Below are 11,347 nucleotides of genomic sequence, written 5' to 3' on the forward strand. Positions count from 1 at the left end.
CAGAGAGACAGAGAGACAGAGAGACAGAGAGACAGAGAGACAGACGTGAGAGAGAGAGAGAGAGAGAGAGAGAGAGAGAGAGAGAGAGAGAGAGAGAGAGAGAGAGAGAGAGAGAGAGAGAGAGAGAGAGAGAGAGAGAGAGAGAGAGAGAGAGAGAGAGAGAGAGAGAGAGAGAGAGAGAGAGAGAGAGAGAGAGAGAGAGAGAGAGAGAGAGAGAGAGAGAGAGAGAGAGAGAGAGAGAGAGAGAGAGAGAGAGAGAGAGAGAGAGAGAGAGAGAGAGAGAGAGAGAGAGAGAGAGAGAGAGAGAGAGAGAGAGAGAGAGAGAGAGAGAGAGAGAGAGAGAGAGAGAGAGAGAGAGAGAGAGAGAGAGAGAGAGAGAGAGAGAGAGAGAGAGAGAGAGAGAGAGAGAGAGAGAGAGAGAGAGAGAGAGAGAGAGAGAGAGAGAGAGAGAGAGAGAGAGAGAGAGAGAGAGAGAGAGAGAGAGAATGAGAATGAATTTGGGTGAAGTACTTTGGTTGAATAAATATTTTCCTGAGTAAACAGTGACATCCATCCACCATCCACTGGGACCATACTCTGTGCAGAGCGTTGGTGCTGCCGAAGCAGTCTCCTTGGCTGTTGGGCACAATCCTGGACGGGTCGCCACTCCGACACAGGATACCAGCATGCTGGCACTCATTTTTGCCGACCTCGGAAGGATGACAGGCAGAGTCAACCCCACCTGGTATTAATTCAACAGCCGAGTGGGATTTGAACTCAGGATACTCGGATCCTAAGCCCACCACCCTAACCATTAAGCCAACACCAGGCATAAACAGTGACATATTCTTGGATTATTCTTAAGGATCAACATTATGTCCTAAAATCACCACCATATTTACAGTGTATGCACGAAATAGCGACAAGATGGCAGGATAGCTCTCTGCTGGAGCTATGAGCAAGCAGACGGGTCGCCTTTGTTTTTGTCTTGCCTTCTGTAACTCAATCTATCAAATGCCTTCTGAGGTTTTTGGCTTCAGAAACGATTAACTAGCATATGAAGCAAGCGTTAAATAAACCAAAATTTGGGATTTACAAAATAAGTTCAAGAATTTCCTTTATTTATTATTATTTTTTTTAATCTCACCCCCCCCCCCTCTTCCTGACGGCCACAGAACGTACACATACTGAACCGATTCATAAAAATATGACCTTGATGTCATGGAACCAACCTTCTGCGATGCAGATAATATGGAGTTTATCTGTCAAACAAAGGTTGACCACTATTAGTTGAAATTTTTGGTAAAATCTTCTGACCGATTTAGCACAAGCCATCAAATATAGAAACCGGTCGGCTCCATGACGATCACGATTGTTTCTTACACTTGTTAGGCTGTTCACGATTGAATGGTATTCTCAAGGATCATTCCTGTCCTTGTCCTTATGCCTGTATCTCAGTTGGACACACTTTGCTCACATTCTGTCCAATGTCCATATTGGCAGCAGAAACTACAGGGCTCCTCGGGCCCTCTGATGCTGACCGAGGAGGAGAAGAGGACCCTCATCACTGAGGGCTATCCTGTTCCCAACAAGCTGCCCCTCACGAAGGCTGAAGAAAAAGCACTGAAAAAGGTCCGGAGGAAAATCAAGAACAAGGTCAGAATCTTCACCAAAAGACTTGCTGAGACTCAAATTTTTTTTCTTCTTTTGTTTGCATTGTCTCTGTTTTTATTTATATCTATCTGCTGAGATGTTAGCTTTCTGTTTTTAACTTCAGCAAGAACTTGTGACCCGCACCTCCTCCAATTTGGCGATTTATGTACGTTTGCGTTAAAATTTAGATGATTACGTGGCAAGATTTTAATATTTTTTTTAATACTAATATATATTTTTATTTTCTGCTGATTCAGCTGCGATTGGTTTTTATTTTATTATTTTATTTGAATTTCCAATAAAAAATACTTAATCTCATACGATGGTGTGTCGAAAAGTAATGCCTCCTTTTTCTCCAAAACAGGTTAGCATATTCAAATGAAACAAAGACTGAAACTAACATCAATCTTTATTCTGCGATGGTGCTTATTTATTTCTCAACATAATCACCACTGCGGTCCACACATTTCTACCAACGTTCAACTGCTTTTGTGATGCTGTCATGATAGAACTGTACATCCTATCAACATAGCCAGCGTTTCACAGTCAGCAGCTTTGGCATCATCGTCGCATGAAAGATGTTCTCCAACAAGGTTAAGTTTGTGGAAGCAATGAAAATCTGACAGAACCAAGTCTGCGCTGGTGATCCTTTGAAGTTGTACTCCATTGAACGCATCTTGCTTTCATGATCATAATCGTGCACCCGACTCTCATCTCCTGCCATCTCCAATCGGTCATCCCAACTCTCATCTGTCGGGCTTCATGCTTCACGGCGCTGACGATGTTGTGCTGCCGTCTGCCATTTTTGACTAACGCAGCACTTCGACGTCTAGTTTCTGAATCATGAAATTTTTCACCCAGTGGTGGGAAGAACTATTGTGTGGACTGCACTTTGTTTCATTTGAATATATTCACCTGTTTTGGAGAAAAAGAATAGGAGGCATTAATTTTCAACACGCCAAGTATATGATGTATTTTTGCTTGTGCGCATGTGTACGATTTTTAAATAACTTCCCTCTTTTTGTTTGAGGCTCGTTGGCAGGACTGAGGTCCGTTGTACTAATCATTTGCTTGATTCTGTGTTTCATCCTTTCCTATGTTTCAGATATCTGCACAAGAGAGCCGAAGAAAAAAGAAAGAATACGTTGATGGACTAGAGAAAAAGTATAACAGTTTGTACCCTTCTTTCAAATGTGTAGTTTATTGAAAACGGTCAATATGTCTGGAGTCAAACTTTTTTTATAAAAAAAATTTTTTGTATACCTTGTTGAGGCTCGTATGAGAGCTAACACACAACACAGAGCAAGGGGGGCATGAGACAAGAGGGGTGGGAGAGGGAATGACAAAACAGTGGGGAACAGAGACATTAGGAGATCTGTGGAAGGGAGAGGGATGGGGCGTAGAACACAAGATGGACACTACAGGGACTTTCAGGACCTTACATGACAGGGACTTTCAGGAAGGAAAGCAGGAAATTTGAAGGAGGTAGGTTTGGGGTGGATTAATGGGGGTACAAAAGATCGTGGTTTTGGATGGGGGAAGATAAGAGGTGAACTGCTATGAACTGCTGTTTTGAAAACCTGGAGGGAAGAATGGGATTGAAGAGAGTGAGGGAGTTTATTCCAAAGGCAGGAAAAAAGAGGAATGAAAGAATGAAGCTGAGCAGTGGTTCATGATTTTGTAGTTATAGCAAAAGGGGGTTGCTGGTAGACCTTGAGTACCCTGCGGAAATATATGGGGGGAGACAGATTGCAGACAGAGCGGGGGGGGGTGGTGAGATCGGAGAGGAGACTGTAGAAGACAGAAAGACTACCGACCTGCCTGGGGTGAGTGAGAAGCCCAAAGACTCAGCCTCACCGCGAGAGATGCCAATGATCCTAAATGCCTTGGTTTCCACAGCGTGAAGCCGAGAAAGGTGAGAGGCAGGAGCACCAGCCCAGAGGGGAGAGCAGTACTCCATCAGGCTGCGGACGAAAGCTTTGCATGTGGTAAGGAGTTCAGGTGTGCCAAAGAAGGACGTTGCATGATGGAGGATGCCCAGTCGGTGACTGGCTTCGGAGGCCAGCTTGGAAATGTGGCTTTCCCAGGAAAGATCATGGCAGATTGTGTAACCCAGGAGGTTGAAAAAAAGGATTTCTTCCAGAGGATTGTTGACAATGCAAGCTCTAAATTTCACTGCAATGCAAGCTCTAAATTAATTTTTGTGACATGTAATTTCGTGTTGTTGTTAAATGAGCCCCAAAGAACCATACCAGGCCATCCCATCTTGGTGTACTTTTGAGAAAAAGGGACCCAAAGTTCTCAGTCTCCTGTGTCACAATGAGCTAATGACAATAAAAAATACCTTAGGATAAAATACTCAGCATCTGTCAGATGTCTGGCCACCATGTTTACATGGAATCATGGGGAAAATGTGGGATGGCCCATTCAGACTCTGGCAAATCAGATGCATATTTACAGAGCCAGAGAGGTTTTTTTTGCTTATATCCTTGTCATAATATATTCTGATGGGTTGGCCCATTCTGGCCCAGAAAGGTATCAGTTTTGTGCACCTGAAGAGGTTCATAACTCAATTTCACAAAAAAAGGTGGGATGGCCCGGTATGGTTCTTAGGGGCTCAAATATCAACAAACTACTTGGCTGTGTAACTTGAACAGCCTGGTTGTAAGCATGGGTTTGATCGTGAAACTGAATTGCATTATCGGTGAAGTTTGAATTGTTTAAAGTGCTTTTTGTTTCTAAAAATGTGTATTGAAATCACCTTGATATCAGCTGATGGGAAAGTGGGATTTCTTTTCCAGAGTCGATAACTGTGCATCAGAAAACGTTGATCTCAAGAAAAAGGTGGACACACTAGAATCTTCAAACAGGTGAAACATTTAAAAATATAATAATAATAATAATAATAATAATAATAATAATAATAATAATAATGATACAAAAAGAAATACGGGTGCATTTATTCCTCTGTTTTTGTTTTGCATGGAATAAATTACTCATTTGTTTAAAGTTATGCAAGTGGTACAGAATGTTGAGCATTGAAAAACGTATTTCCATCAGTGGTGCAAAGTTTTGTTCACCCATCTTATTATGACACAATGGGTGTATTGTAAGCTAATGATTGCAAACCTGCACCGACTATCTATACTGGAGTAGCTTTCTATGCATACTCGATGTCAAAATTAAATTTTCAACCCCCTCCCCTCCCCCCTCCTTTTTTCCCCCAAAATTCACAACCACACACCCTACTCCCCTGTCTCCATCTACTCTACTCAATTTTAGTTTTTGGGTTGTTTTTTTTTGACACACATCTCTCTGCCATACTTTTCTCTGGACATATAATTTTTACACATTAAGGTACATACAAAAGCCAACCAGAAAGTGTTTCTAATTAGAAACAAATCTGGAGACGGCGATGGTTCACGAGCAATGTACATGGTTCGCCTTTTTTATTTTTTGACCTTCAAGGGGACGCCACGGGCAAACTGGCGGGAATCGGGGAAAAACGTAAATGATGAAAGTTGTAGTACTCGAAGAGCACTACTTGCGTACCAACTTTCATTTGAAACAGTTGAAAACCCTAGGAGCTCGATGCCCAATTTATTGATTTTTTTTTTGACATTTTCTAAGTTCGTGACCTTGTGACCTTTACCTTGGGACGAAAATGAAAAATCGAGCTCCGTGGGGCTATGCAGGTGCCATTGGGGTAACCAAATACCGAAACCCCTGCCAGATCCGACAAACCCCCTCGGAGAAGATGTAACTTGAAACTGGCTACCCCCTAAAAACACGTTTTTTGGGCGTGGCTCCACCTATAATGGGCGCACTGCGCCCAATCTCTGGAAAACACAACTAGATCATGATATAAACCTCCCACCCAAATTTTATCAGGATCGGATCAAAACCCACGGAGCTATACTCGGGACAGACAGACAGACAGACAGACAGACACACATAACGAATATAGTGGTCACTTACTGACTCGTGAACCAATTATTATTTTGCAAGCACATAACCACCCTTAATAATATGTAATCTAAGTCTGGTACTCTGTCTGAAGGCAGACTTAGCGCTGCCAAAGCAGCCTCACAGCACAGGTTATACTTGGTGGTGGTGGTTTGCCGTTGCCTTCCCAATGGTAGTCATGGCAGCAATTGGGAATTTGGCCAGGGTGCTGGTGACAGCTCGCCTACTCTTCACGAAGGACATTATGGGTTCCTTAACATCCACAAACTGATGCTGGGAGATGGGACACCCAGTTCAACATCCATCTGAGGGACAGCACACAGATTGATGCATCTTCCTGCCCGCGGAGCACCGGGATGACAGTTTGGAGCTGGGTCAGGATTCAAACCCAAGCTAGACAGCTTGGTGGAGGCAGATGTGCTTTATGACATACCCTACTGGAATATGGTACACCAACATTGCTTTGTTGTAATATCTACATGCTACTTCAACATCCAGAATTATCCCCACCTTTTGTGGTTGGTCGGGGAACATTTTGGTGGATATCTTTCATCAGCTGGCTGGCCAGGCCTGACATTCGACTGAAGATGACAGGAATTTGGAATTTAGCCAGGGTGCTGGGGATAATTTGTCTACACTTTGCAGAATAGGACAGAAGAAGAAGTAGTGGATGAACCACTCCTTTCACATCGACAGACACGTAGCACCATTGACGTCGTTTTCCTTGGCTAGGGGGAACAATCCTGGACGGGTCTCCACTCCGACACAGGACACTCAAACGGCTCGTTATTCCCAGTGAGCTGGTCCTCATTTTGCTGATCTCGGATGATGACGGGCTGAGTCAACCTACCTGGTGTTATTATTTTAATGGCATGAAGTGGGCTTAAACTCAGGACCCTAAATCTTAAGCCTGTCACTTTAACTGTTAAGCCAATACGAGGCTTCTCGTCAAGGACACCGTGGGATCTTTATAATCAACCAACTCGTGCTAGCAGATGGAACATACAGTTTAACATCCTTCCCATGATAAGGTAAACATAAAACATTGTAAGAGAATGTGTGTTGCGTTTGATCATCATCATCATCGGTTGTTGGAATTTGTCACTTGTAGTTTGCAAGGAGAATGGTTTACTGATGATGTTGGATGCATTTTCTTTGTTCACCTAAATATATATATATATATAGATAGATTTAATTTAATAAAACGTTCTGGTACATGCATGTAGATCCCTGATACAGCAGCTTCAGCGGTTACAAGCCATGGTGGCATCCAAGATCCCTGTTCCATGCAAGGCGGTGGCAACGCAGACGAGCACCTGCCTGCTGGTAAGGATTGCAGACCTTGGTGGTGGACAAGTTACAGTCGTGCTTCCTTGCTTGTTTGTGTTATTTTATCTTTTTATCTGTTAAAAATTGGGGGAAAGCAAATGGGTAATGTCGGAAGTAAACCAATTCTCGTGTTATTTTACAATTGAGCAAATAAAGCGATGTGAATTTTCAATCGATTGTGGTCCACACCTGCACCAAGGCAAAAACCCGTTGAACACCCACTCCCCGAACACCCTCATGCGTGCATAATATATTGATGACTTCAAACACATTTCACTGTTAGATAAGGAACCCAACCAGGCCCCTGTTGCTTGAATGACAATTATTGATTTTTCCATCGACTTAGCAGATACACTGTACACGAGCCGTGCCGAACCGTCGCTTCACTTCACGGGTTTAATTAAAACACAGCATGTTGTGTATCTATCTGTGTGTCTCGGTGAGGATGTAAAATTAAGAGAAGCGCACAAAAAAAGGATCTTTTATAAACACGGAGTTGTGGTTGTTGTTGTTGTTGTTGTTGTTGTTGTTGCTGCTGCTGTCATCCTGGCTGTGGTTGTTTGTGTGCTTCTTCCGCGTGCTATTATATATTTTTATTGTCTCAAAAATGGTTGTTATTATTATGCCGTATATAATTTTGTGTGCTCCTTCTATGTCTGTCAAACTTTATCTTAATAAAGGGTTCCTGCTGTCGTACCGTTGGAATCGCCACAATCACCCGGGGTCCTGCTTCTTCTCCCAACCTGGAAAGATGGGCTTTTAAAACAGGCATTTTTATGGGATTAAACGGATACGAATTTTTGTTCCAACTGAATCCAGTGTTGTCTTTCCAACGGTATCATTTTCATTATTCTACGACAGCTGGAACCCTTTTGATTAGAATAAAGTGTGATGAAGACACGGACGGACGCTGCTCCTTTCAGTAATAGAGCATGATTTTATTAATTCAGTAGTATCTTACTGCCATTGTCCTTGCTTATCTATCTGCGAGATACTCCTCTTGTCCTCGCTGAACCGTGTCACAAACACAATCGCAAGCAGGCTGATTCATCCATGTGTGTGCCGTCCTTTAAATGGACGTTGAATTGGGTGCCCTGTCTGCTTGCATTAGTTGGTAAATGTTAAAGATCCCACGGCGTTCTTCGCAAAGAGTGGGCGAGCTATCCCCAGCACCTCACCCAACATCCAAATTCCTGCTATAACCTACAGGGGGAACTGCAACAGTGACACTGCCATTCCCATACAAGAACTGATGCTAACCTGCAGCCACGTCGCAAATTCAAACGACGACGAACACTGGTAAAACAACAACAACAAAAAAAAAAACCAGAAAATACTGGTGGATCGTTATTGGTTGCCATTGCATTATTGTGAAATCAAAAACAGGCATTTACTCCATGCTGAAATTGCAAAAAACAAATTCCCAAATTTGTTGAACTGTTTCGTCATCTGCAGGCAAAACTCCAATCAGAGGCCACTTGACTTGACGAAGGTACACTCTCGGTTTTCTCCTTGTCATTGCCTCTTTCTCGAACTCCTCCTCGAGGGAGTCGGTGCAAATATTTATTTGGAGAATCGGGGAAGGTCTGGGAGTTGGGCAAAGAATGGGGACGAGGGGAAATCATCATGCTTCGAGGGTTGTAGATCGAAGATGATGCAATTTTTGCATTCACGCAATGCATCGATGGCCTCAAATGATGGAGCTTCGGCCCAGTTTAAAACTCAATATCTTGTTCTGTATTTATTATGTTCCGACTTCAACTCTCGTGATTTCTTATCTAAATTTGCCACCTTCAATGGTGCGTTTGAAGTTATTATTATTATTATTATTATTATTATTATTATTATTATTTGAAGAAACATAATGTAGACTGAACTAATTTTCTACTATTGGCTGCGCAAAGCACGTCACATTGCACACCAAATTGTGAATTCACAAATGCACAGCACTGCAGCCTTAATAGAAATTACCAAGAAATTAATTATTCCTTTTTCCTTTTGTCAATGAGAAAATTTTTTTGAAGGTGAGCAGGTATTAGTCTATACTTTACAGTGTAGTGCCGGTTAGAGCAGCACGTGCTGATGATGTGTTTGAAAATTGGTAGAAATGCGATTTGATGTCCTGTTTTGCACCAGAATAAAAAAATGCTTTCAGATGAAGAGTTACGTTACAAAGGGCGACAGGTTATCAAACCGATAGAAGGGACTGGAACAGGCAGACAACAACTCACAAATGCACTGCAGTACAGTATCTGAAGAGAAGTGGTTGGGAGGGAAAGAGCTTAGGGTTCAGTAAGTGCAGAGAGGTTCTGAAGTGGGTACGGGAAAAACCACAAGGTGGCAATGGGCAGCAGTCTTGAATCGGATGGGACAACAAACACCCAGGGTGAGAGAGCCGAGGTAACAATGTCTGCAGGCATCTACTGCTCCGGGTCAGTTGAGCAATACAATGAAAATTGGCAGAGACAGTTATGAATAAGGGCATTTGTACCATCTTCATGCTTACCCCCCATACGAGACAGTGTTGAAAAACGTTTTATTTTTTTATTTTTTTGGAGGACTCTTTTGAGGTCTTTTCCAAAACAAAAAAAACCCCCTGAAAGTGTTTATGGGGTTGGAGGGAAGGCTACTTTTTCTTAACTTTTCTATTGTTTTGTACACTTTTTAGCACACAATGTCACACTCTAGCTCGTTTGCACATATCTAATCACAATATTTGATGATTGATGGTTAAATAACAGTCTTCCCACACTACAGGAATAAATGGTGCTGCGGTTGCCAATGTTTTACCCTCTCACTCATCTTCCCTCCCCTCCCCCCCCTCTTTTCCCCTCATTCCTTTATTTTCTTTCCTAGGCAGTGATGCTGTGCTTCGCACTCTGTTTTGGGACTCTTGTTCCCTATGGCCTTGGAACTCTCAGTTCGAGGGCTGTGGTGGCACAGACCGGGCAGCCAGTGGCACTTTCAGCCCGGGATGCGTACACAGTACCCAGGAGTAAGTTGTGTACCTGTTAGAGCCTTTCTTTTTTTTGCAAATTATGGAGGAAAAACTGTTACAAACCGATTATTCTGATAGTTTGAGAATATGCAGCTCGGCCTTGAATTTGTTTACACGATGGCTTGGGCAATTGGTAAGTAATGATCAACAATATTGACCACTTTGTAGGATGCTGTATGTCGTTAAATATAACTGACTAAATGTGTGTGGGTTGTTGACGAAAGGAGAGATCCGTTTGTATTCTATACAAGGATTAGGGGACATGTCTCGGTTCTTAGTATGCGGACACCCCTTTTTGAATAAGAATTCATAGATTTGGCTATTTAGGCCACACCCATTGCTGACAGGTGTGTAAAATGAAGCACACAGCCATGCAATCTCCAGAGACAAACATTGGCATTTTGGTATTCTTGGTATTCTTGGTATTTTGTCATTTCCTTGATTTCTGCATCGTTTCGTCGAAAATAACTGGTATTAACACCTCGCTTTGCAATACCTTCTTCTCTCTTTTTTTTGTATCCAAGTATGATATCTGGTCGCAACACTTTGTTTTCGATGTTCACGCTCGATGGGATCATTAGGTCATACGTGAATGGGACATCCATGTTTTCAGTCCATGCTTTTGGTTAACATTCCCACAATTTTCCTTGAACTGGAATATCCAAAAAAAAATTCAGATGTGCCAGCAGATTACTTTACAAACTCTGTTGTGTCGTCGTGTGTACAGCTGTTCTGACAGTTCTGACTCTCTCTCTCTTCTGTCTGTTCTGACGTGAGATTTTTTTTTTTATTTGTGTTCGGTCATGAAGCATAACATATCGCTCTCTTTGCTAACCTCACCTCCACCCCTCATCTATCCCTTTTTTCCCCTCTCCCCCCCCACCCCCCACTCTCTGTATGTCCCCTCCTCACTCCCCCCTCGAAATATAATGCAGCACTCTCCTGCCACACCTCTGTCGCTGTCTCGCTGTCTGTTTGTCTGTCTCGCTGTCTGTGTGTCTGTCTCGCTGTCTCTCTGTCTGTCTCGCTGTCTCTCTGTCTGTCTCGCTGTCTCGCTGTCTGTCTCTCTGTCTCGCTGTCTCGCTGTCTGTCTCTGTCTGTCTGTCTGTCTCTCTGTCTGTCTCTCTCTGTCTCTCTGTCTGTCTCGCTGTCTGTGTGTCTGTCTTGCTGTCTGTGTGTCTGTCTCGCTGTCTGTGTGTCTGTCTCGCTGTCTGTCTCGCTGTCTGTGTGTCTGTCTCGCTGTCTGTCTCGCTGTCTGTGTCTGTCTGTCTCGCTGTCTGTGTGTCTGTCTGTCTCGCTGTCTGTGTGTCTGTCTGTCTCGCTGTCTGTGTGTCTGTCTGTCTCGCTGTCTGTGTGTCTGTCTGTCTCGCTGTCTGTGTGTCTGTCTGTCTCGCTGTCTGTGTGTCTGTCTGTCTCGCTGTC

At 43.2% G+C, this 11,347-nt stretch overlaps 1 protein-coding gene across 3 annotated transcripts in view; it reads left to right on the forward strand.

Moving 5' to 3' along the window:
* CREB3L1 (cAMP responsive element binding protein 3 like 1) overlaps nt 1-11,347 on the forward strand; it is a 114,498-nt gene that overhangs the window by 77,118 nt on the left and 26,033 nt on the right. The window contains exons 6-10 of one of the 3 annotated variants that reach the window (XM_085884232.1): nt 1,438-1,635; nt 2,738-2,796; nt 4,434-4,502; nt 6,825-6,924; nt 9,784-9,922. In XM_085884232.1, coding sequence (XP_085740358.1) covers nt 1,438-1,635; nt 2,738-2,796; nt 4,434-4,502; nt 6,825-6,924; nt 9,784-9,922 — 565 coding nt within the window. The remainder of the gene's footprint in view (nt 1-1,437; nt 1,636-2,737; nt 2,797-4,433; nt 4,503-6,824; nt 6,925-9,783; nt 9,923-11,347) is intronic. The other 2 variants (XM_085884233.1, XM_085884234.1) reach the window with 2 other exon arrangements.

The sequence above is a fragment of the Eptatretus burgeri genome, chromosome 6, assembly GCF_056783735.1.
Source record: "Eptatretus burgeri isolate ZD-2024b chromosome 6, Ebu_testis_v1, whole genome shotgun sequence".
NCBI lineage: Eukaryota > Metazoa > Chordata > Myxini > Myxiniformes > Myxinidae > Eptatretus > Eptatretus burgeri.